The following is a 26,018-nucleotide window of genomic DNA, read 5'->3' as shown; positions in this document are numbered from 1 at the left end:
AACCCAGCTGCATAACTGCACACCTAGAAAGTTTGATTGCAATCAGAGTATTACCTTTGGATTAAGATAGCAAATGTGATACTAGGCTATGAAGATCTATACTTGGCAAAAGATCTTAGAGCTATTTGTGTGTGTGTGTGTGTGTGTGTGTGTGTGTGTGTGTGTGTGTGTGTGTGTGTGTGTGTGTGTGTGTGTGTGTGTGTGTGTGTCACTGCCACAACTAAAAGATAACATGAATAGCTTTTTAATAAGAATTTAAATGTCTCTGATATTTGCCTGAATCCCAACACTGAAATTAACTCAGAAGCAGAAAGGGAAGACTTCTAAAAATACTATTATCTCTAATGAAGCTTACAGGATGTTTCTGAGGGACAGCTGCAGGGAAGAAAAGAGGAGACATGAAAACATAATACTCTTTTAATAATATTGTGCGGTGGAATTCAGAACTAGTCTTCCAGCCTTGTCAACCCTTTCCAGTTTATCTGGATGTTGCCTAGCAACACAAACAGAAATTTAGAGGCCCAGAAACAATTTCATGACATTTAAAATAGGAGACTGAGATCAAAATTGAAGCGAATTAATGACAGATATTTTTATGTGATTTATATGTGGCATTTTGTGGACTGGATTGCAACAATGTGGTCTCGAAGTATTGGTGGTAGATTTTTTTCTGCCTCATAACCATAACAATTTACTTGTACACAAAGAACTAGTAAAATGCCCAACATTTGTTACGGATCATCTCAAAATCAATATGTGCAACCAATTAAAATAAACATCTCTACAGAGATGCTCCACAAACCTCAGCCTCCCCTCACCTTTTTTTTTTTCTTTCCACATCATAAACACAGCAAATGTGCTCCAACTGCTAATCTTTTCCTATAATTTAAAATTATTTTATTCAGCATAAATTCAGCTGTTAAATCATTATCATGAAACACTAACCAATAAAACTCAAGGCAAAATGGGGATGCTTCAGTGTATGTTCCACACTTCCTGGGGCTCTAGCAGATTTAGTCCCAATTAAAATGTCCACCTTGAATTGAGAAGATCAATCTGTGAAAAAATTCATGTCAGTCTTTCCCAGAGGATTTTTGTTTTAAACATAGCACTAGAAACTTGCTAATAGCACTGACATCAGCTCTTAGCTGATCTTCACACAGTTTAAAAGGTTCTATCCATCTTTCTGTCATGGTGGTAGTCTTTCATTAAATTACGTGGGTATTTTTGCTAACCACACTCTTACCTTGCTCATTGAATCGTTCCATGACATACAGGGCCATAAGCATCTGGACAATTCTACTTTTTTGTCATTTTGCTTCTTTTTTCCCCAGAACTGTGCGGACACTTTTAGATGTTTTCTGGCAAATTATAATCTGCTCTTCTTGTTCTTGACTGTAACCAGTGGTTTGCACTCTATTTATAGCCATTAAGACATCTCTTGATTGTAGACTCTGACAATGATACGCTTCAGAGTACCAGTATTCTTGATTTCGGTTTTCTTAATAAAGGAAATAATTCTGCGATTATCTGCTTTAGTTGTGTTTCTGTAGTCTTTCGGGCCTTTTGCCGTTAAAATTTTTCTATCTCTCTGATTAATTTATTTTAGGTTTTAACCTACAGTAATAAGAGCCTTCTTTAATTGCATCAATCTCTTTAAACCTAATTTCCAGTATGCTACAAATTCTGCACTTTTGAGTCAACTCCAGATCTTTTATCGGTTTAATTTGTGATGGAATAATGAGGGCACAGGCCTCATCTGGCAATGAAGCTGCTTGTGTGTCAATTGTCCAGTTACAACTATGAACAAATATGGCTGCAATTTCTAAACAGCTAATGCAATACATTTGTTAAAGCTCCTGAATTAAAACTGAAAATCTGACATCTTGAATGTTTAACTTAAAGATTATAGATCCTAATATATCCAATCATTGAAATGACTACTAACAATGAAATTTGGTGTCAGGACCTACATACTGATCCTGTTAATAGTTTCTGCAGGAGTACTTTTTCTTGGCACTTGAGCTACTCCCCATGTGTCAAAATGTTCTCCCCATTATTCCAATTCTTGCTGAAGGCAATATGCCATCTCTGAAGATGGGTCTGCTACCTTAAAGGGTTTTGCTTTTGCTGACCACAGTACATTTCTTTTTCAACTACAGCCTGGCTGAGCATATAAAATAACGCACAGTTACAGTCAGGAACCCCACATAACAAAATATATGACTGTTGCTCGAAATTGTGCAATTGCTCAAAAATGCTAAATACAGGCTAGTAAATATAAGCGACATTGTTTTTTAATTAAATGCAATTCACAATCCATGTAGATGGACTGCTACTAAGTATAAGAAAAGCAAATATTTCTGGTGTAATAATAAACCATTAAGTGTTACTGGGCATTTCTTTGGGGCAAGTTACATAATACAGTTTACTCTATCATCTTTATCATCTCTATCTTTCACTTTTTGAACACTTTCTAACTATAATCTCAATTCTTTAAAATTGTGGCAGTAGGTTATTACAGAGAGACCATTATCATATATTATTTTTAATGAATAAATTACTGTATTCAGAATCTATCAAAAATACTCAATATCAGTTTTGTTTCCAGTGGATGATCAAATATACTGCTGGTCAAAATAGCATATCATACTACTGCTGGAAACTTGTATATTGTATTTTGCAGGCAATTATCCCCTGCTATTTTCCACTTTCTCACAGACCATTATGCCATGTCCTAAAACTAGCATTTTAATTGGAAATGCTATGAGTATATCTACTGGAGCAGAGCACTTGCATAGCTTTTGAGAAGATCTACATAGCAAACAATGAGGAAAAATATGTGCTGACCATCTTCTCTATCATATTTGAATCAATTAATTGCTTCTCTGCATGCATACACTTGAATCCTTGGTCTTTATCCCTTCTGCAGTCAAATGATAACAGGGGTTTAAGGTTGTGCTGGTGGATGATGATGTCAGGGAGTAACACGGGTCAAAGCGATTGGCAACTGCTTGCCAATTTATGCATTAAATTAATACAAATATTATAAGATCCATAATAAATTTCCTCTGCCTTGCTGTAGTTTCATGTTGCATATCTACAAATAACTGACACGTGCAACACAGATGTATCTCTGTGTGCACAGACACTCGCACACACCTTCTCAACTTCATGCCCAGACTTCTGCATGCCTTCAAATTAAGTTTTAGAGTGGAGCAACAACACCGATCAATAAACATCACCATCATCATTATAATCATCAAATGAGAGAGAAACAGAAGGATATTTCTGACTGCTCGTTTAATTTTTAAATTGGAGTGTAATGTGTGTAGATTTGCAGATACATTTGTTTATCACTTCTTAGCCCCGCACCATTTTTTTTTTCATAAAAAAAACAAAACAAACTCTGCTTCAGCATCAGAGTACAATGCAGAGTGGAGGACAGACAGATGAGATATTTTACACAGAAAAAAATAAGTTGACAATGTAGTCAATTAGATCTAAGGGAAAAGTAAAGAGCGTGCATAAAAAGGCTAAAGGTGTTACCCTAATGAGTGTATGTTAACCTCTCTGACGCCGATCCTATTGGTTATCGCTGATGTCACAGGGCAACGACAGAAGAACTGAACTACGAAGCAGATCATCCAGTTCTACAGAGGATCAATACCCAGTTTAACATTTAGTATTTTTGATTCTAATAGTGGTGGTGGGAGGTGTGTTTAGGACATTTACCAAGATAGAGGATTTGCTGGAAATATTGACATTGTAGACTAGACAGTTTTAACAACGTCAAACTCTCGAATCCCAGTAGCAAACTCACCTTTAAATCTTGTTTTACATTATCAATTTATCTCGATGAAGCAAATTTACAGTGGGAAAAAAAAAAAAACATTGAATCTCTGAATTTGATAAATCTTGACGAGCTTCTAAACCATGTTTCCAATGTGGGCATGACATTCAAAAATGAAATGAAATTCCTGTCTTAATATGATCCACATTGTGCATCCTTTGAGGTGAACGTCCTCTGAATTGAATACCCAGATCCAGGTTTCGGTATCTGTGTTTGTCTTGCATGGGTTTTTAGGTTCATCCAAATGAACATCACCATCAATCTCCACATCAAAAAGCTTAAAGGACTGCTGACCCTGCTGACTTGGAACAGCCTGTTCAGCTGAGCGCAACACTTCACTGTGCACTTTCAAAATGACAGCAAGGCAGCTCATTTGTGACGATCAATAATGGAGTTCGGGGTGTCTTTTGTAAGTTTGAGCTGGTTTCTTTTTGAGATATGTGAAACTATAATTATGTTTGGTCCAAATACCGATACATCACATGGTAAAACTGTCACATAGCTGCTGCCTGGTGGCTTGTGACATGACAAGTTTTGGGAAATATTAAAAACCTGTTTGTTTTTTGTTTTTCAAACATATTTTTTTATTCATATAAATTTGTTTAAAATATTCCAAAAATATAACAGTTATCTCAATTACCACTATATGTTCCCCTCATTTCTTCCATTTCCTCCTTTACAAACAATCCTTCGTTTTGAGATGATTTTCCTTTATCTCTTCTAATTTCATAAGTAATAAGTTATATTAATTGTTAAATATTAATGTGCTGCTGCTGATGTTAAATATTGTGTGAACATTTACAAGGGTCCCAAAAAACAAAACTGTATGATTTTCTCTGTATTCTTAAGATCTATTTTCTCAGCACTATACAGTTAAAGGAAAACTCACTTGTTCTTATCCCTTATTAAGAATGCTGTGTTTCCCAGACTTCAGGTCCAGTAAAGCTACAATAGATGTCAGTACGATCTATTAAGAATTTGGAGTGTCCATTTTTTAGACAATTAAGGCACAGTGGTTTATCATTTCAGCCCTGGTGCCAAAACCTAAAGCTTCACTTACTAAAGTACAGTCTCAGCAGGTCAAAACATTGAAAACGCTAAGAAATATAAACAAAAATGTTAAAAACAACTTATATAATAAGTACAAAGAGCATATCCTCTTTCAGCACAGTTAGCCACTGTCATTTCCTTTTTTATCCTCCCCATGCGTGCATGCATGCATGCATGCATGCGTGCGTGCGTGCATGTGCGGCTAACTCACCCCAACTGGTCTGTCAGGTTCCACAGTACATTGGGAGTCGGCATTAGTGGTGAACCATCATACAAAACAACAGAGGCTCCCACTGCCAGTGCAGATACCAGCCAGTTCCACATCATCCAGCCAGTCTAAGACCACACATGCAAACACAGTGGTCAGTTTATCTGGTATAAAACACCTTTCGTCTTAACACGGATAAAGCAGAGTGTAGCAAAATGGACATCTGCAGCAGACTGTGATTCACCTGATTATTTTTCTCATTTTACTGCATGCTGAGATACTGCTTTGGCACCTGTCTTCACATGCGAATAAAGTGAATTTTGGTTCTGCTGCACAAAAACTGTCAGTGAAGAGACTTTTACAAAACCGCTGAAACTGCTGAAACTCAGTAAATTAATCAGTTTAAAGAAAATGTCTCAAGAAGTTTAATTTATTTTACGCCGGTATTGCCAAACATTTGATGAGTTGTTGCTTTTCATGATGTTTATCTTCTGACTTGCTCTAAATAATTATCATTTGTCCTTCTGACTGCTTTTTAGGAATAAAATACGCTATTTAGATACATCGACTAAAGATTGTTATGTATATATTTCAACAGATTACTTGAATCCAATAGCTGGAACTTCACTGAAATTTAAGTTGGTGCACGCTTGGACACCACATCAAAAAAAAAAAACTGTCAGATTTTCACATAATCCAATGAATACTTTAAAAAAAAAAAACATGAGTAAAAGAAAGTAATCTCAGACTTTTCAACCCGACTTGCACATGAAAAGTTAAACTTTTAAACATTACACACCAGCTGGTATTTGAAAATATTCAAACCATGAGTGTGTCACTTTGAACAGGTTGTGAGCTTACCGTAGTGTAGTAAATGATGACATCACAGCTGGTCATATTGCCATGGAGAATGTGTTCTTTCAGGTGCTGGATGAGAGAGCCCTAAAAAGACAACAAGTATTAGAGACTAACGAGTAATCTAATGATCTAATGGTCGATTTATCTCATTATTATCTGTGAGTAAAGTTTAGTTCATTTGAGCTGACACAAATTTGACACGTGTCACTCATATTTAAAAAATTCTATGCAACAGTTCTGACAAGGCCTCGACACATGACACTTTATTTTTAGACTAAAAGGGAAGTTTGTGGTTAAGTGTTACAGTCTCCAGCACATCACAGCTGGGTACATTATTATTGCTGGTGAAGGGTACGCAAGTATCTGACCGTGTATTTCGGTTTTGAGCCCATCCTTACATAGATACAGGTGCTCCAAGTATTCGTGTGTTTGTGTGTGCATATAGTCTTTAGCTGGACTCAGCTGCCATACCCATCCTTTGGTGCGTGCCATCTTGTTACTGACAGCATGTTAACAGAGCCGTAACAAAGCAGAAAGCATAACAGTACCCAGGCTAATTGGCTGAGCCAGAGAGGACTGCCAGCGTCACAGTACGAAATGTTTTCACCAACGCATTACTGTCCAATTATCGGCTGCAAGGGGAGAAAGGGGGGGTGGGGGCAAAGGAAAGAGAAGGGGACAGAGCGAGAGACAATAAGGGAAAGAAAGAAAAGGAAGCTATACTGTAGGAGAGAGAAGGGAAAGCAGAGGGAAACTAACCTGATGAGGATCTTAAAAGAAGAACTAAGAAAAAGGAATGCAAGTTTAGAGCATAAAACCAATGTGAAAGGAAGGTGAGAGACTAAAAGCCAAGTTGGAAGCAGCAAAAGGACGAAAGGAAAAAAACTGGGTGCAGAGAGGCAAAGTATGAGCCCATTAAAAATGTAATTGAATTTTTTTCTTTTTTAAGAACCGCACAGCTGTGTCTCAGGTGGTAGAGCGGGTCATCTACTAATCGGAAGGTCAGTGGTTTGATCCCCGGCTGTCAAGTTGGCCTTGGGCAAAATACCAAACCCTAAATTGCTCTTGATGCACCCATCAGGATGTGAGTGTGTGCATGACAGGTAAAAGCCTTTAAAGAATAAAGTGCTGTTGGAATGTGGCTTGTAGTGTACCTGAGCCCTCGGTAAGAAACCTTTCACATTCTCTCAGAGTATGCTTTCCATTTCTTCTGGTTCATATGCTGAGCCTAACTCGCTGTTGTATTCTTATGTCGCAATTATTTTATTACAAGATAACGGAAAAAGTCCTAAAAAAATTCTGTTTTTGGGGGGAGACTTCCCTCAGACAGACAGAGTGCAAGACCAACTGTTTAGTGAAAATGCATGAATGCATTTGTTTGAGTGGGTTAAACCTTTTGAAATGGTGAGTGCTCCAGCTTTCCAAGTCCAGTGGTCTTTTTGAAATCAAATATTCTTCTCACACTAGCCCTACCTCTGATGTGGTATGTTGCAGGGAAATGTCATTCATGCACTCTCTGGAGAGCAAGTAACCTTTTTTAGGATCTGCTGATGGAGGTCTGCTGCCACCTTGTGTTGGGAAGCGGAATGAAACGACAGACCACTTCAGCAGATGTCTTACTGGAGCTGCTTTGTTAGGATGCTAAAAGTGATCTCAGTAAGATGTTCAACAGCATTAAAAAATAATAAATTGGATTAATGCCCTTTCAAAAAAGAACAATACATATAAGACTATGAAGTAATCTGCACTCACACAATGAATATCATAACATTAATAAGCCTTCATATTTTGCCAAGTCATAAAAACAGTTTTTTCTCATATTAAGCAGGATGTGTGTAATCGCGGACATTTTATTTCTATAGCACACATCACAAATCATCCAGCAACTAAATGATTTTTTTTTATTCTGTTTTAAAGTTTAACAGCATAAATGAGAAATGCTTTCAATGTTGACAAGATGGAAATCCAGCAATCCATAATCTCATGACAACTGGGCATCAATCTGCAATCTGCTGACTGATGCGCTGATGTTTGACTAATGATGATGTGATGTTTTACTGAACAAATGCTTCCTTAAGATTTTCCCTATTTGTCTTCTTGAAAACATTAATCTAGTCTTTTAGAGAGGATCAGACTCTTTACACATGGGTCAGCCCAGGAGAGCTTTGCAAACAGATGTGACCAGAGTGGGTTTTTTCTAAGTAAGTGAGACAGCTGCCTCTGCCTCTACCCCTTGTGGAGCATTAACAAAGCATGAGCTACAAAAACAGCAATTATGTTTTATGTTATACAAGGACAAACAAGCATACACAGCAACCCATGAGCTTTAATCAGTGATGGCATTGTGATTTTTTTTATTATATAGTTATCAGCAGTGTGCTTGTGTTTATGTATGTGAAAAATACTGTGTATTTGTGTATTTAAACTAAAGACTTTTAATTCAGAGCAAGTGCAAGCCATTGTGTTTCTTACCCCAGTAGAGTGGACCATACATTTAGGAGCTCCTGTGGTTCCAGAGGAATACATGATAAAAAGAGGATGATTGAAGGGAAGCTGCTCAAATTCCAACTGAGGGAACTGGTCACCCTCGCCACGCCCAGATGCCAAAAAGTCATCCATAAATACACTGTGAAAAAATAGACGTAGAGCATGTCTCTTTTTGTTTCTCAGTTTAAAAACAGTGTAATTATATTTACAGACACACACCTGTTGGGGATTTTGGAAAGGTCAGTTTCATGTTTGGTGCGAGCGTAAGGAATCACAATGACTTTCTGCAAGTCTGGCAAACCTAGAAGAAAGAGCGAAAAAGGCTAATGTTTTATATTCTCTTTAATCCTCAAACATAGTTAAAGCCAGCAAGTTGCGCAGAAATTCTGATTTGTAACTACTGTCAGTAAACATACATACATACATACATACATACATACATACAGTGGGGCAAAAAAGTATTTAGTCAGCCACCGATTGTGCAAGTTCCCCCACTTAAAATGATGACAGAGGTCAGTAATTTGCACCAGAGGTACACTTCAACTGTGAGAGACAGAATGTGAAAAAAAAATCCATGAATCCACATGGTAGGATTTGTAAAGAATTTATTCGTAAATCAGGGTGGAAAATAAGTATTTGGTCACCTCAAACAAGGAAAATCTCTGGCTCTCACAGACCTGTAACGTCTTCTGTAAGAAGCTTTTCTGTCCCCCACTCGTTACCTGTATGAATGGCACCTGTTTGAACTCATCATCTGTATAAAAGACACCTGTCCACAGCCTCAAACAGTCAGACTCCAAACTCCGCCATGGCCAAGACCAAAGAGCTTTCGAAGGACACCAGGAAAAGTATTGTAGACCTGCACCAGACTGGGAAGAGTGAATCTACAATAGGCAAGCAGCTTGGTGTGAAAAAATCAACTGTGGGAGCAATCATCAGAAAATGGAAGACATACAAGACCACTGATAATCTCCCTCGATCTGGGGCTCCACGCAAGATCTCATCCCGTGGGGTCAAAATGATCATGAGAACGGTGAGCAAAGATCCCAGAACCACACGGGGGGACCTGGTGAATGACCTGCAGAGAGCTGGGACCAAAGTAACAAAGGTCACCATCAGTAACACACTACAACGGCAGGGAATCAAATCCCGCAGTGCCAGACGTGTTCCGCTGCTGAAGCCAGTGCATGTCCAGGCCCGTCTGAAGTTTGCCAGAGAGCACATGGATGATACAGCAGAGGATTGGGAGAATGTCATGTGGTCAGATGAAACCAAAGTAGAACTTTTTGGTATAAACTCAACTCGTCGTGTTTGGAGGAAGAAGAATACTGAGTTGCATCCCAAGAACACCATACCTACTGTGAAGCATGGGGGTGGAAACATCATGCTATGGGGCTGTTTTTCTGCCAAGGGGACAGGACGACTGATCCGTGTTAAGGACAGAATGAATGGGGCCATGTATCGTGAGATTTTGAGCCAAAACCTCCTTCCATCAGTGAGAACTTTGAAGATGAAACGAGGCTGGGTCTTCCAACATGACAATGATCCAAAACACACCGCCCGGGCAACAAAGGAGTGGCTCCGTAAGAAGCATTTGAAAGTCCTGGAGTGGCCTAGCCAGTCTCCAGACCTCAACCCCATAGAAAATCTGTGGCGGGAGTTGAAAGTCCGTGTTGCTCGGCGACAGCCCCAAAACATCACTGCTCTCGAGAAGATCTGCATGGAGGAATGGGCCAAAATACCAGCTACTGTGTGTGCAAACCTGGTAAAGACCTATAGTAAACGTTTGACCTCTGTTATTGCCAACAAAGGTTATGTTACAAAGTATTGAGTTGTATTTTTGTTATTGACCAAATACTTATTTTCCACCCTGATTTACGAATAAATTCTTTACAAATCCTACCATGTGGATTCATGGATTTTTTTTCACATTCTGTCTCTCACAGTTGAAGTGTACCTCTGGTGCAAATTACTGACCTCTGTCATCATTTTAGGTGGGGGAACTTGCACAATCGGTGGCTGACTAAATACTTTTTTGCCCCACTGTACATACATGTATATATATACATAATTTGCTGGTAAATGTCTTTCTCCAATATGAAAACCAACCTTTCACAACACTAATTAGCTTTTCCATGTGGTCGTGTGTTTTCCCATTGTACACTACAGCAGCAACAGAGAAGATCAGTTTAGGCTGAATTTGAGAAAACCTGTCAAGGACACCCTGAAAAAAAGAGAAGGACAGAGTTCAAATTTAGGAATTTAACAAATATACATAAAACCCTTATTTCTGAGAAAAACACACACCTTCCAGAGAAAAAACAAACATATAAACAAACAAACAACCCCCCTAGAATAATAATGGAATACAATAATAAAATAGAATAATAACATACATAATAAAATAAAAACATTTTATAACAAAAAGGAAACAAGAGTAGAGCAGAATCCAAATCCACAGGTTTGTTTCATGGTTGCAATGGTAATTCTCGGATCTGCCAGTAGGGGGAGTAGAAGCTCAAAAAATACCGAGACCAAAGGCAAAAAAAGACTTTTGGGAAAGAAATCTCAAAGGCAAGGTTTACTTCCCGATCCTCCAATAAGAGCAGATGAAAGACCAAGAGGAAATATAATACAACAACCCTAATACTGCTACAGGTATACTACTACCTAACTTACATCCACAAATATATAAACTACATCTAAGATGTCAGATTAAATACAGCTGGTTTATTACAGCTTTAATACAGCAGAGGGGAATAAAAGTCTGACTCAAATATATATAAATTAAGAAATAAAGGAAAGTCCTTACATTGACTCCAAAGTCAACAGATGTTGAGCTCCAAATAGCTCCGATGCTGGCTGCTGCTAACATTGCCTCCACTGCGTGGATACCATTGGGTAGGTAGCCTAACACGGGAAGAGAGAGGATGATAATACAGTTCAGTGCAGAATTTTAAATGAAGGTTTCCTTATTAAAAAATTTGCATCAATATGATGACTTTTAAAAATATAAAGATATAGAAAAGTAGTAAAAGTACACAGTGAACACTTCAGAGACAGAATGCACATAGATTAATCTGATTTCAAAGCAGCAAAAATTAGCTTTGTTTGTCAAGCTCTGTAGTCATATGCTATCCAATATTAGTACAATAAAACAGCTGGTCTTTTGTAGTCTTATCTGTAGTCATACTGAAAAACTTCACAGTCAGTTCACATAAATGACACACTTAAATGACAGAATATTGGAAAACATCAAAGAAATGAAGAAGAAACACTAGTAGAGAGAGAGACAGTGAAATAAAACAATCTGGATACAAAGAAGAGCGAGGAAATACTCTGGCATATTTCATTCTGAACAAGTTGAACTGAGACCATAACTACTGTCTTGCAGTGACATATTCCCAGATCAATAAGTGAAATGGTGACTAAGTCAAGCCCACAGAGAATAATTAAAGAAGAAATAATTAATTTTGTGTTTTTGGGACAATCCCACTGTAAACTGTTCAAATTAACTTCCCTCCAGCCTCCAGTCATCATAAAAGTTCAGAAAATTACCAAATCTACTGCATTTGATTTTTGGTGATCAATGTTTCATTTGAGCAGGAAAAAAGCTAGATCATTATGACATGCATGACAAAGTAGCAATAAACACATGACTGGAGCTACCATGCTACCTTTAAACATAGAGCTGTTAATAATGTGTCTTATCTAAACTAATAAAACATAAAACAACTGGTAGTTCCTGCTAGACAAGCTGACTGGTCAAAGACAAATAGCAACTATATTGATAATCTCCATGTATAAATTGATTTTTATGGTTGTTATGCATACTCTTGCTGCAACAAGGATGCTGATACTGCCTGATAACATCTTGGGCTGACAGATCACCACCCTGCTATGTTGGCTCCTAGACTAATATCTCCTTACCTTAGCCGGGAGCAAATTACGTCACGGATCATATTCTTACTACAAAATCCTGTTTGACGACCTCTGTGGCTGTTATTATGAAAGACTACTTTGTTACACTGTGAGAGTATTGCTTACGCATCAGTGTAACACACTGCCCTACCTGTTTATTCATGCATGCTAAGCTGTCAAGTATACGTGCATGTTGGCAATGAATTAGAGACAAATTTCTCCTCATGTTGACAATAAGCACTTTAGTGTGATGCAGTTGTTTAACCACACTGGATACTAGGATTCGATGATGCTTTCTTTTCTAAAACAAAAGAATTATTTAAGTAAATACCTGGGTAAAACTGAAAACTATATACTGAATACAGCCTGCAAGGTTTTAAATAAGCTGGGAATTGCTGAGTGAAGTGATTCCCGTTTTTAAGTTTTGTAGATAAGTGCTTTTTAAATTCATTTTATTGCATCAAGGCTTTTTGACTTTGTCAGGAGTCTCAAATTAAACTTTATTTAAACAAAACAAAAAAAGAAAAGAACAATTTCATTAAATTATAAAATCCTCTGGTGAAAATTAGGATATTTGTGTTGTCGGTTTTGAACCAGTTATAATATAACACTATAAAAAAAAAATCAAAGTGCTAAAACTGAAATCATGAACACACTCTGAGCTCACCAACACTGTCAGAGAGAAGTTAGGGGCTTCTCTATTTACCTGTTTGTCTCCTTCCCTGAACAAACAGCCCCCTTTATCCCCACTGCCTCACTGAAAATCTCCAGATGGAAATGTACAGATATGTAATGTACGGACCAACTCAGTTTAGTTGGTGACTTGCAGAGTACAAATCTCCAGGCTGTAGCATACAAAAATAAGAAGATTTACAACAAATCAAGCTCTGGATCATATCTTCTGCATCAACAGCAATATGGATGACCCTCTTTCTGAGCAGGACGACGATTTAGATAAATATAGATACATCTGATAAGGAGGTAACAGGTGCTGAAGCTGCTCCTGCTTCTGCTGAAACATACAAATCCAAGTGGTTATATCTTTTGGATCCAGTACCTCCTGGCTTACATGGCAGGGCAACATGTAAGCCAGGAGGTACATGTACCCCTGGGTAATGCCAGGGGTATAAATGACCCCTGGCATTACCCAGTTTGCTGTGACAAGAATAAGTGACACCAAGACATGTTTTGATCGGTTTATGCTATTGTCACCAAAGAAAGTCACCCCTGCTATCACAGACCTTGAAGGAAAAAAAGTCAATGGCGACATTTAGAATGACAGTGATGATGAATAAAAGGGCTGTGCGATATGACCAAAATCTCATATCCCGATATGAGACATTTATCGTCCTGACAACGATATAAATCACAAAAATGTAACATTTTCTGTAAATTCTGTGAATCTCGGGCAGCTCGACTTGCATGAAGTGTTTCCAGATGGGCGTCGTGTAGCTGGAGTCGAGTGTTTTAACTGATGCATGATGAAACTACACATTTTTAGACATAGGTTGTAACGGCCGCCGTTTTCTTTGTGAGTATTTATTACACGGTGTACTGTGGCGAAAGGCCTGTTCTAACGTTTGAGTCTATTTTTTTAGCACTTGACGGCTCTTTTTTGCTTCTCATCCGTAAATTCTCTGCATACTCATTCACCGGATTCAGTTTATTTTGAAAAGTCTCAACAGGATCTTGAGCTTTATAGTGAAAGGTTTACGTGGAAAACAAACAAGCGGACGGCGGAGCCACGCGATGGTTTTACCATCATTGTTGCTAACGACAACACGTAAAAACAGGTGCTTGTCCGTCTGTAGTGTGGTTATATTAAATATAAGAAAGAAAGAACTTTAAGAAATGAATATAGCCACTACAGTTACGATCAAAACGATGAAAAGATATTGCTGTAAACAGTTTATTTGCAACAACACGAAACTAACGATAGCGTGCTAGGAAACGATAGACATCATCCGATATATATCGTTATATCGAACAGCCCTACCTGAAGCCCTATACTGGTGTTCCTTTTGATGGAATGTACAGATCCAGCAACGACACCACTGATAATCACTGGGAAACATCAACAGGCAGAACTATCTGGTCTTTAAGTTTGAGTTCATGAGCTGTTTCCGGATCCAAACTCCGCTTCAGGTCCCAAAGTCAAACAAACACTGCAGCATCACTGAGAGTTAAAAACTGTTTTTCACCTTTAATAAAAATGATCAGTGAGGCTGCTCCACCAGGTGTAACGATCAAGTTTAACATCCAGGCATCCTCGAAAACAGAATTTATGAAATTTAACGGAGTTAGACGTTAGCAGGGAGTTGGATCGCTAGTTTTCACCCAAACATAACATACAATGATCTGACTGAGGGATTTCTTAAAAATTTAAAACGTACAGCTCTGATATTGTTTCCAGCATAAATGAAGATAAAAAACTAAACAACGGTGACGTTCTGTAGGGCTACCAAAGTTGAGGTAGCTGGTCTATAATGATGTGCTACATGGTGGATAGCTACACAGCTATGGTAAGCATTCATATAAACACAGTGAAGCATGAGGATGAACACTAACTTTTTTCCATTCAGTAAAAGTTAACGTGAGGGTTCCCGATGGTTAGGGACAAATGTAATTGCATGGCAGGAAAAAGATGCTGTAAACGGACTAAAATTTAGTCGGGAGAACAACTGAGATAATCCATCCACAAGACGAGGTTAGTCATTCATTTACTGCTGCATGGGCTGGGCTGTAGTTACATGGTAAGGTTTTAAAAACTGAGCTTTAAAATGAATAGTGGTAATAAAAACCGAGAGAGGCCAACAATGATTACTGCCTTTTTTTAGGGGCTTGTTCAGATTAAATAGAACAAGATACAGAGCATTAAAACATGTTAAAAACACAACAGCCTTAATAAACAGAGTAGTTTGGACCCAGAAGCAGTGTTCATACATCATCACTTAAAGACCAAATTTTCCAGGCAACAATATCACTTCAGACCTTTAGAATAATATCAAGCGTCCTCAGATTTTACAACAACAGCAACATCTGACAAGCTTGCTCACATTAGGGATATACGGAAGAGATGGATCCAGCTCCTTTCACTGATGTTCAACCCAAAGCCAGAGGTGACAGTAGATGAATATTTTGCCCCTTTCCATGGAAAATGCTCCTTCTGGCAATAAATGCTCAGCAAGTCAGGAGAATATGACATAATGTGATGCAATCAAAAACCAGCTATGCATGGAATTGAAGAGGACTGGAAGTTTTGGAAAAGGCAAACCTGCGAGTGGCATTCCTTGAGAAAATGAAAGGAAAACGTCTAGTCCTTGATATGACTACTGGACTGCAGGGGTCACAATATCACATGTAACAATTTGTTTGCCATCTATGATGTTGGACAAGAACTTCTCAGGAGGAAACGTACCATGGTGAGCAAAATAAAAACACAACCAAGCAAATAGATTTTAATCTGAGCTGCCCCCTGAAATTTTGCAGGTAAAGGACACCACTCCACTTTCTTCAACATGTGTTTTTATAGACACCAACACTGGTGTTTAATATTGTCCAAAACAAAACATTTTTTAAAAAAAATAGAAACACTTTTTTTAAAAACCCTTTTCTTAAAGTAAATACGCACGAGTCAAAATTGATCTGTAAAACCAGAGACGTTACTACAATTAACAATAATAAAATAAAAATAAATAAAACAAATTTTATTTTAGAGATGTGATCTAATACTTCTCAGTAGTAGTAAGGTAACATAAGAACCTTTTGTTTTTTTAATATTAATATTAGTATTAAAACCAACCAAATTAAAACCAAACTATTCTTGGACAAGGAAGTCTAACAGGGTAGCCAATAGCAATTTTTTTTAAACCTTCTGTTTGTTTTAGCTTAATACATAAATGCAACTACACTGCAATTGCTAGAACTGAAACACACTTATTCTCCGTATACTTAGTTTAGTTTTAGTATGTGTTTAAATAACACAAAAATCAAAAGAAGTAGCGGCTGAATGGTGGTCATGCAAGATAGGGGCTTCTTAACAGAGTGTAGGATTATGCTGAAGTTAAAGCGACCAAGGAGAGCAATGAAAAGCACATGAAAGGGAGAATACGTGTGTGTGTGTGTGTGTGTGTGTGTGTGTGTGTGTGTGTGTGTGTGTGTGTGCGCGCGCGTTTGGCCCAGGGTCCACTATAAAGCATGCCAGGCTTCATCAGCTAAGTGCTTATATATCTCCTGGATTACAGACACTGACAAGACATTTCAGTCACAACTTGGGGGACAAGGACATTTCTGTCTTAAACACTTTGAACACACACACACACACACACACACACACTCTTGTTTAGACATGCGAGGAAAGTAATTGGGATAAAGGAGAAAAAAGGAATGATGTAGCTGGTCTCTCTCCTTTTCCCTGTTTCTCTAGCCCCCCTCTGCCCTTCTCCATCCTTCTCTTCTTTTTAATGAGATTCCCATAGAGAACAGGTCATTTAGCTAATGGATCTCCCTACCGCAATATTCGTCTTCCTTCTGAACACACATAGCCAGAACCTTTCATATACACCCTGACCGTTCCTCAACAGGACCAGCTCAGAAACCAAACAATAAGCTCATAAACAGTCTTAGAGATTTACCACATTGTTGCCTTGTAACAAAAGCAGAAACCCCTCCTTGATTTATTTTATGACTTTGGATTCTAGCACCCTACTGATGATGGTCAGAATATTTTGTTACACATACTAAGATCTGAAAAATCCTAGCATAACTGAACTCCCTGATAATACCACAGTATAGACATGTTAATAGACACTCATTTCCATGACATCTACCAGTCTGCCACATCCCAAACATCCCAAAGGTGCTCTATTGGACTGAGATCTGATCTGATGGTGAATAGAGTGAATTTACTGTTATATTCAGACAGTCTTAGATTTTTGAGCTTTGTAATATGGTACATTATCCTTCTGGAAGCAACCATCATATAATGGGTACGCTGTGGCCATAAAGGGATGGACACAGTCAGCAACAATACTCAGATATGTTCTGACATTTAAACAATCTTCTATTGTCCAATTTTTCTGAGCCCATGCGCACTGTAGCCTCAGTTTCTTATTCTTAGCTTCCTTCTTAGACAGGAGTGGGACCTACTGTGGTCTTCTCTTGCTGTAGCCAAGCTGCTTCAAGGTTCCACGTTTTTACAGATGCTCTTCTGCATATCTTTGTTGAAATGAGTGATTATTTGACTTGCTTTGCCATCAGCTTGAAGCAATCTGACCAGTCTCCTCTGACCTCTCTCATGAACAAAGCATTTTCACCCACAGAAGTGACGCTCACTGGATGTTCCCTTTTCCCCCCCTTTTCTATGAAGACCATTCTCTTTGAGATGGTTGTGTGGGTGAATCCCAGGAGATCAGCAGGTTCTGAAATACTCAGACATTCTCAGGAATACCTTTTGGCACTAGCAACCACGCCATGTTCAAAGTCACTTAAAACAACTTTCTTCCCATATCTGATGCTCAGTTTGAACTTCAGCAGGCTGCCCTGGCCATGCCTACGTGCTGAAAAGCACGGAGTTGCTCCAGTGTGATTGGGAGATTGATTAGATATTTGGTTTAATAAGCAGTTGAACAGATGTACCTAAGAAAATGGCAAGTGCCGTGTCATTGTTGGATTTTTGTTACATACCACATAATGAAACACAGACAGTGACTGATAAGGCTCAGTGTAGCGAACCATGCTTCACCTTTAAAGTATGAACCCACTGCAGGTGAAGAAATGACGAACAATTCAAAAACTTTATGGTGGCAAAAAAAACCCAAAACAAAACAAAAGGTAGTCTCATTATTTAATGATACTCATCTGGATCTTGTAAATGTAATTTTTTTAATTAATCATAAGTACTACAACAGCTATAATCAGACTGGAATGATGCTGATAATAAGTTCGCCACACACCAAGTCCACAGTCTGTGCTTGAAAACTCCAACGTATCTAATCGCCAGATAGCCCAGTGTATGTTTCCGCAGCCAGCAGCAGTGATACAGACAAACTTGCAAAAGAAACCCAGATTGTAAAAAATAAAATACTTAATTTAAAAAAATGACTTGAGAGATGTAAACAACTGCATTACAACTTTTAAGATTACTGTTCACTGGAAGGTTGAACTCTTAACTCTATATGAACAAACTTAATGGTGGTGGCTGAAAAAAACCAAGCACCTCCCTATACAAATATGAACTTTGAAAAAATAAATGGTGCCATTCAGAAAGAGGCTGCAACCTGAGCCAAAACAGCCAGCCAACCTTCCCAGTGAGTACATGGAACACACTGACAGAGAAGTAAGGGATGAAGTGAAGAGGTTGTAAAGGACAGGAGTTAAATGGAAACAAACTAATACATCACAGTGAACTAATTTATGAGCTATCAACCAGTGTGTGGCTACCAGGCTTTAAACACGAGACTCACCTACGACCCTGTCTCCAGTCTGGACTCCCATCTTCCTCATGGCTGCAGCAAACAACGCCACATCACGCCTCAGTTCTCCAAAAGTCACCTTCACAATTTCCTCATTTGCCTCCTCTGATAGACAAAAACACAAAGTAAATTTAAGACACCTACACAGAAACAAAAATACATTTTTGTAACATCCAAAAGGTTAATATGCAAATCAGTAAACAGGAATTTAATCACTTGATTTTTGATATTGTTGCAATAAAGTTGCAAGAGGAGTGGTGCACATATTGCAGGTTTATCAGCTTCAAAAGCCTTTTTCTACCACTGGTTGAGTTTAAGCACTAAAACTATTTGGTTAGGTTTAGCCTCTTACAACTGCTTGGTTAGGGTAGAACAAGAAGATCACATGCCCCTTTGCACCTGTTATCCTTCTCATTCAAAAAAAAAGTTGGTAGTGACTGCCCAGTGTATCTGATGTCATAACCTGGCATCTCGCACATTCCAGAAAATTGAGTTATATGGGTAAGATAAGATTTTTAAGAAAGAAAGAAAGAGCAACATCATCCAGTACCACAGACAGGAAGAGTCCTCTTATCTCTCTAAGTAATAGTTTACTGACATTTAGAGGCTGCACAGCATTGTGACCAATGGGGCTTCTTATAATTGTGTTACAGCTCCTGAGGGAGCTTGCACACAGGAGCAAGGGCCCACTTCGCCTCATATATATATGCACACATAGCAATAAAAGCAGACCTATCCATTAGTACCTGACAGAGAACCGTTAATCTAATAACAAAGTGACGTATGAAGCTTCATGCACAACAACGCATCAATCCTGTGCCCAACTACCCTCCCAACTCTCCACAAAAAAAGCTCAAACACACACGAAAATCAAATAAATCACTAAGTAATTACAATCTGTGTGATACGGTGCCTTGTGGTGTCATTTTAAAAATTCCCATTAACATGTGTGGAGTTGGCGCCAGGATTAGGGAAGTTATCCCCCATTAAAGCATCATAAATCCCGGTGCAGAACTGTCCTTTTTAATTTCTTATACCTTCATCAGCATAATATACTCTTAAGTATATACATACTTGCAGCGTAGAGAGCCACTTTGTCATGGTCTGCATGTTTGAGCAGGTTCTCAGCGTAGTTGAGCCGAGCTCCTTTAAACCACTCGGGAACATCTGAGATGCGTTTGGATACATCCACCACCTGATAAAAACACACGGAGGGGAGCGACACATCAGAGAAGCTCTGATGCTTTCTATCTTTCTCGTGAAATTGTCCAGACAATAATGTTTCACAACTGCTATGCTCTCCTTTTCTGTTTTTTTACTGTATTTGCAACAAAATTTAAGAATTGCGGACAAAATTTAAAAAGTAAGATAAACAATTTCCTAGAAAACTCCAAGGCAACACTGGGATATAACAGTGCAGCCCACAGTGCAAGACTGTAACAAAACGTTTGATTGACTGGCTAATTGCTTGCCTGTCCTCTATTTATTGTCTGCTTAGACAAAAGAGTGAAGAGGAAACATTAACCATGTGTACAGAAGGGGCGTGTGAACTACACACTACGGTGTGAGACACTATTTATTACCTCACACACCCACGTCAGAGGGTATATCCTGGAACTAAGCAGCATTAAGACGATGAAACAGGAAATTATATAATTATCATAATTTAAAATCACTGAACCTTACTTCAATTCTAGTTGGGTTTTCAGTTTAGCATGACCATTATATTGATGTACAGTAAAATATCAAATATTATATGTTTTAGTGACCTAAACTGTTTAGAAATGTAGTCTTTGGCTTTAAAACTGGGATAAGAAATACACACATGTTTCTATTCCCATTTTTAGGTTATGCCATACATGAAGGTTGGACTCGCCTCTTCATATGGCTTTGAGCTCACGACTCCACAAAAGCGCCAAACCTCTCCCCAGAACTCTGGGTAGGAGTCCACTGACCACTGGTACAGGTCACTGTAGTTGGCTAGAAGACAAAAGATTCGTCATTATTTGAGAACAAAAGTTTCCAATTTTTATTGTATTATTGTAGAGATAAGAGGAAACGTTAGTGTAAGCACCCCTTAGGCTTAGACCAACTGAAACATGTTGATATGAAACATTTTGGTATCTCTTCTTTCCTAAATCCTTACTCAAAATAAAATTGCAATTTATCTGGGAAAACCTTCAGCAGAGAGAAGTGGTCCTTATTCCTGAAAACTAGATCTTTTTATTTACAGGAAAGGTTTTGCTGTCCATGAGATCTACTTAATCACTGTAGGAATACTGTAAGGATCAGAACACCTGGTGAAATTAGGAACACCAGATTAAGGAAAATAGAAATCTGGATATCAGCACGTTGAAAATAGGATGATACTATTTTTATTGTTTCAATTACACATTCCTTCCGGCTATCTACACTGATGTATCAATCCTATCCTCGTCTCCTCTCTACTTATTCATTAGCCGGCTGACCGTGTTTTTCAGCATTCCTTTAATCCTGTTTCTTTAAAATGTCACGGTACTAGAAAGACCATTGAAACAGGCCGCTCTCTTCCATCCTGGCAGCTCTGCAGGCGCAGTCTTTCAGTTCCGAGCTGGAAGTAATTCAAACACCACAGGCTTGTAAACGGCTAATAATTACTGAACAGGGAGTGTCAGAGTGGTTGTAGGTCATCCTTAATAAAACTCTTCTAAGACAATAAATTCGTAGATTTGTTTATGCTGATTCACCGCCTATACATGTTCTTTACATGTGTTCAAATGGCAATAAGCTAGCTTGAAATGCTCCACGCAAGCCATCACTAGACTGTGCCGATTGTGAGGTAACGTACTGCCTTTAAAACATGAACTGACACATAGCAAAAGGGAGAGATGCTGCTCGTTTCTGTTTTTCTATCTGGCTGAGTTATGCAGCTTCGTAGGCTCAATAATCCGACTTGTATTCTCTCCAGCACACCTACTCTGGAGCCTGTCTGGCTCCCTCCCTCTGACCCCACTCACCCAGATTAAGCCCGTAGTCCTGGTTGACCTGTATCCTAAACTTATCCATCTGTGTGTTCCTCTTAGAATCCGGGTACCACAGAACCTTGCTCTCCATATCCATAATTTTCTCACTCTTTCCTTCCGTGTCTTTGGACATCTTTGTCAAGTCCCTTTGTCGCCTGTTAACAACGAGTTAAAACTAGTCCCGAGCGTCGTATAAAAGCTAAGTGCTCCTGAGGTGACTGCTCTGGGTAAATTAGATCACAGGCTAACCTCTCAGATTGAATGGTACCACACTCCAGTGCGTGACAGTAGCTACGCTCACTGTCAGCGGAGAGCGTGGGGCTGCCTAGGAAAACTGAGAGGCCACGCCCCGGCGTCGTCACGTAGCAGGGCAAGTTCGGTTCAAGATCGACTTTGGTTGACAAGTGTTTGATAGTGTTACGAAGAATGCAAGCAACAGTTCCTAATTCGTTTCTTTCAGACGTCACAATAGGCATATATGCACACTTTTAATCCTATCTTAAATAAATAACGATGATTCTGAAGAAGGAGGCCTTACACCTGACCAAAATATTATATTTTTCATCAATACATGTTAAATAAAATGTTGATATGATGCAAATATGCAACAGTAACAAGCAAATTCTGAGCAATATATTGGTGATCACCTGTAACACATCATCATTGACTGACTGTATTTATCAGATTGCCACGGTCCTTCTGCTGTTGTTCATGCTTAATCATTTACATTATTGTGTTGATATTTTTTAATGATGTTTGCAGACAAAATGTTGATACTTAATGAGATGATCAAGGAGGCCGAAGAAAACCATGAGAGGTGGAGGTATGCACTGGAGAGGAGAGGAATTTAAGTCACCTTTAGACAGCCAGTCAAAGATCCAAGGATTAAAATTGGTAGAAAAATTATCTTAAAGCCCTTAATTCCACCATTCAAAGCAATAGACAGCGCTGAAGAGGGATACTGAAGAGACAATGGGCAGGGTGGAAGATGAGTGTCAAGGGGGATTTGTGATAGAAGGATAGCACCAAGGGTGAAATGGAAAGTTAACAAGACAGTACTGAGACCTGCTATGGTGTATTGTTTGGAGAAAGTGTCGCTAACAAAACGACAGGAGGTAGAGCTGGAGGTGGCAGAGATGAAGATGTTAAAATTTTGTTGGCTGTGTGCAAGACTGAGAGAATTGAGTATGTTAGAGGGACAGCTCGGGTTGAGCAGTTTGGAGTTGGAGAGGTAAAGCTGACCACCACCACTGGCCCTTTATGCCTCTTTTCATTAAAAGTTATCATTCTTTAACCCGCGCACAAAAGCTGCAGTTGCAGAAATCTTGAACATCTCCCGCACGCAAAGCGAAGGCTTTCGATTGGTCCTCAGGGCACTGGCTCCACATCAGCCGACAGATCGCTCTATGTGGGAGGCGCATAGCTGTCAACGGACTGGCTTCTAGGCGTCAAGGGAAGGCTGTCTTTTAGGTTCACGATGTAGTTTCAAAAGCATTTGAACCAGTCAAAGAGCAAGAATGTTGGGGTCCGGTTTGAGGGGTGTGCCCAATTAGAATCGAGAAATAACGACACTCCTTATTGCGTGGTGGTGTCATCCAACCTTGTTTTCATTAAGTGATGGAAAAGCTACTATATAGTTGTATCATGTCCTGACTGTTCTAGTCTAGATTACATAATATACCAATAGTTTTTTTTCTGTTACTATATTAATACTAATTTGTATATTGATATTAATCCCCAAGCCCAAAATGAATTGTAATCCACTGATGTCAATCTATAGCCTTAAAATATCCATGTACACATGATAGTAAGCATGAAGTCAAAATCTCTAGTTTCCTAGCTTTGGAGTCCAGATTATAATACCAAAGGCCTCATGGCCATTCTACCTGGAGCCAACAAAGACAATAAAATACTTGAGGAGCTCTGAATAGCCCCAGTGTGTCTTTTGATTTGTTGCATTTATATCTCAGTCTCTTAGCAACATGCCTTGAGTATACCTTGATAAAAGGCAAAAACAAATAGGGAAGGACAACGAATGTGTCCTTGTGTGTGTGTGAATACATATGTGTTTATAAGTCTGGTTAAAGGACGTGTTGCTGAATTTACACATTTTGAGAAGCATGGATATTCATTTTTTCCATGGCAGTTTACAATTAGCAAATGGAAATTTTCACATACTTTGTCCATGCAGGCCTGGTTAGGTTTGGATAGATGTGCGCTTTAAAACTGCATCTTGTATTTACTTGGGTTGTCTTTGTCTAATATTGAAATTTGTTTATTGATCTGAAACATGTAAGTGTGACAAATATGCAAAACAAAAAACCAAAAGAAAAATTCTTTTAAAAATCAGGAAGGAGGGAAACTTTTCACAGAACTGTATAAGACTTAGATTCAGCTTGCATTGTGGTTGTATAGAAATGTATTCGTAAACCTACAAGGTGCTTTATTCACATGGGGAAAGTACATGAATCAAAGCAACAGCATAACTTATACAAACATTCTGTGATCAGGGGTTGCTATTCAGTTGAACATATTACTGGTTTGGGAGCTTGACTGTAGTAGAATTAAATGCATAAATGTCACTGCATTTGGAGACGGTTGTATTTAGATGTAACTTTTTCAATATTTTCCTAATAGATTGAAAAACTGATGTCTAAAAACCCATATGAAACATATATGTTCCATAAAATCTGTAATATCCCTCATTCATTTTTTTAAATAAATGATATCAAATCATGACCAATGACGAACATTTTCATTCAGACTTAAGAAAAGTCTCCCAACTTCTATGTAGTTTTTCTTTTCTTCTTTTCTATTTTTTTGTTTGTTTTTGTTTAAATTGCTTGTTTTAAAGGTCAAAATCCACGATCAAGTGGATTTTGGCTTTGAAAAGGATTTTGTCCAGTTGTAAAATATTGTGCCAAGATATGAGATTGCCTTAAAGACTTGAAAGAGTTGACCTTTAGGTAGCTTGCTTCATTGTTAGTCAGACAAACCTTCTGTCACTGAATTTGACCCGAAATGGACTCCTGTCATCACGCCACAGTCAGTGTTTCCTTTATCTACGTAATCACATTTTGGCTCTGTATGTCTAACGTGGTCCAGCCATATTTTGTAACAAGCTATGACCACATCTGTAATTTTATTTTTAATTATTTCACAATGACTGGTCTTTGGATTGTGCAACATAAAATTTACAAGTAACACATTCCATATAGTTATAGTTAACTACAGCATAACCAACCCATCCATCCATCCATTCGCTACCGCTTATCCTTTTCAGGGTCGCGGGGGGCGCTGGAGCCTATCCCAGCTGTCATAGGGCGAGAGGCGGGGTACACCCTGGACAGGTCGCCAGTCTGTCGCAGGGCTAACACATAGGGACAGACAACCATTCACACTCAGATTCACTCGCACATTCACACCTAGTGGCAATTTGAATTATCCAATTAACCTATCCCCACAAGCTGCATGTCTTTGGACGGTGGGAGGAAGCCGGAGTAACCAACCCTAATTTTGAAAATATTTTTTGTCAAGTTAACCAGCTTAGACTGACATAGGATGACATAGTGTATGTAGAGCTTTTACAATGAATTTTCTTAGAGTGAAGTACAAAAAAATTGTTTGCTTTTTTCATGTGTAATCTTCAGGTTTAGCCATGTGATTTGGCTGGTTTGAGTTGCATTATGCATGTCAAGTGAATATATTATGATAAAACACCTTGAGCATTTAGCTTTTGGATTTCAAACTGTTAGGTCTTAAATTTGAGTTTATAAGCCTCCTTTTAATGAATATCACGTTCCAAAGTCCACTTGGATTACAAGACCTTGGACAAACTGAGCAGCATTTAGTATGCTGCCAAAGGGCAGTTTGAGGTTTGTTACATTGATTTAAAGTTCAATTTGAAATCATTTTATAAGGATTAGAACAAATGTTTGAGACTTGTAGTCAGAGATAAGAGCTATAGGAGTGCATCATATCAGTGAGAGTCATATGAAAGAGAGAAATGTCCAAATTTTCATTCTTTAGCTATTACAAAGGTAAAGAAATATCTGCACAATGCAAATTGCACGTTCAAGAAAGTGCCCCTCTAACTGGAAGCATCAAATTCTCCCACCTTATTCTAAAATGGAATATAAATGCAAAGAAGTGCCACCTATTGGCCA

At 38.5% G+C, this 26,018-nt stretch overlaps 1 protein-coding gene across 1 annotated transcript in view; it reads right to left on the bottom strand.

Moving 5' to 3' along the window:
• Positions 1–22,165, bottom strand: part of aacs (acetoacetyl-CoA synthetase) — a 43,900-nt gene extending 21,735 nt beyond the window's left edge. The window contains exons 1-10 of the mRNA XM_085476061.1: positions 21,847–22,165; positions 20,727–20,830; positions 19,925–20,045; positions 18,842–18,955; positions 11,269–11,366; positions 10,566–10,680; positions 8,676–8,757; positions 8,442–8,595; positions 5,973–6,053; positions 5,115–5,239 (exon numbers count right to left, since the gene is read on the bottom strand). Of these exons, the coding sequence (XP_085332187.1) occupies positions 5,115–5,239; positions 5,973–6,053; positions 8,442–8,595; positions 8,676–8,757; positions 10,566–10,680; positions 11,269–11,366; positions 18,842–18,955; positions 19,925–20,045; positions 20,727–20,830; positions 21,847–21,985 (1,133 nt within the window). The 5' untranslated portion in view covers positions 21,986–22,165. The remainder of the gene's footprint in view (positions 1–5,114; positions 5,240–5,972; positions 6,054–8,441; positions 8,596–8,675; positions 8,758–10,565; positions 10,681–11,268; positions 11,367–18,841; positions 18,956–19,924; positions 20,046–20,726; positions 20,831–21,846) is intronic.
• Between the last annotated feature and the right edge of the window lie 3,853 nt (positions 22,166–26,018).

The sequence above is a fragment of the Copadichromis virginalis genome, linkage group LG12 (genome assembly GCF_057382275.1).
Source record: "Copadichromis virginalis isolate Kocher_CV1m ecotype Utaka linkage group LG12, C_Virginalis_male_GT1.1, whole genome shotgun sequence".
Lineage (NCBI taxonomy): Eukaryota > Metazoa > Chordata > Actinopteri > Cichliformes > Cichlidae > Copadichromis > Copadichromis virginalis.
Note: the sequence above shows the minus strand (reverse complement) of the source record. Positions and strands in the feature narration are given on the sequence as shown.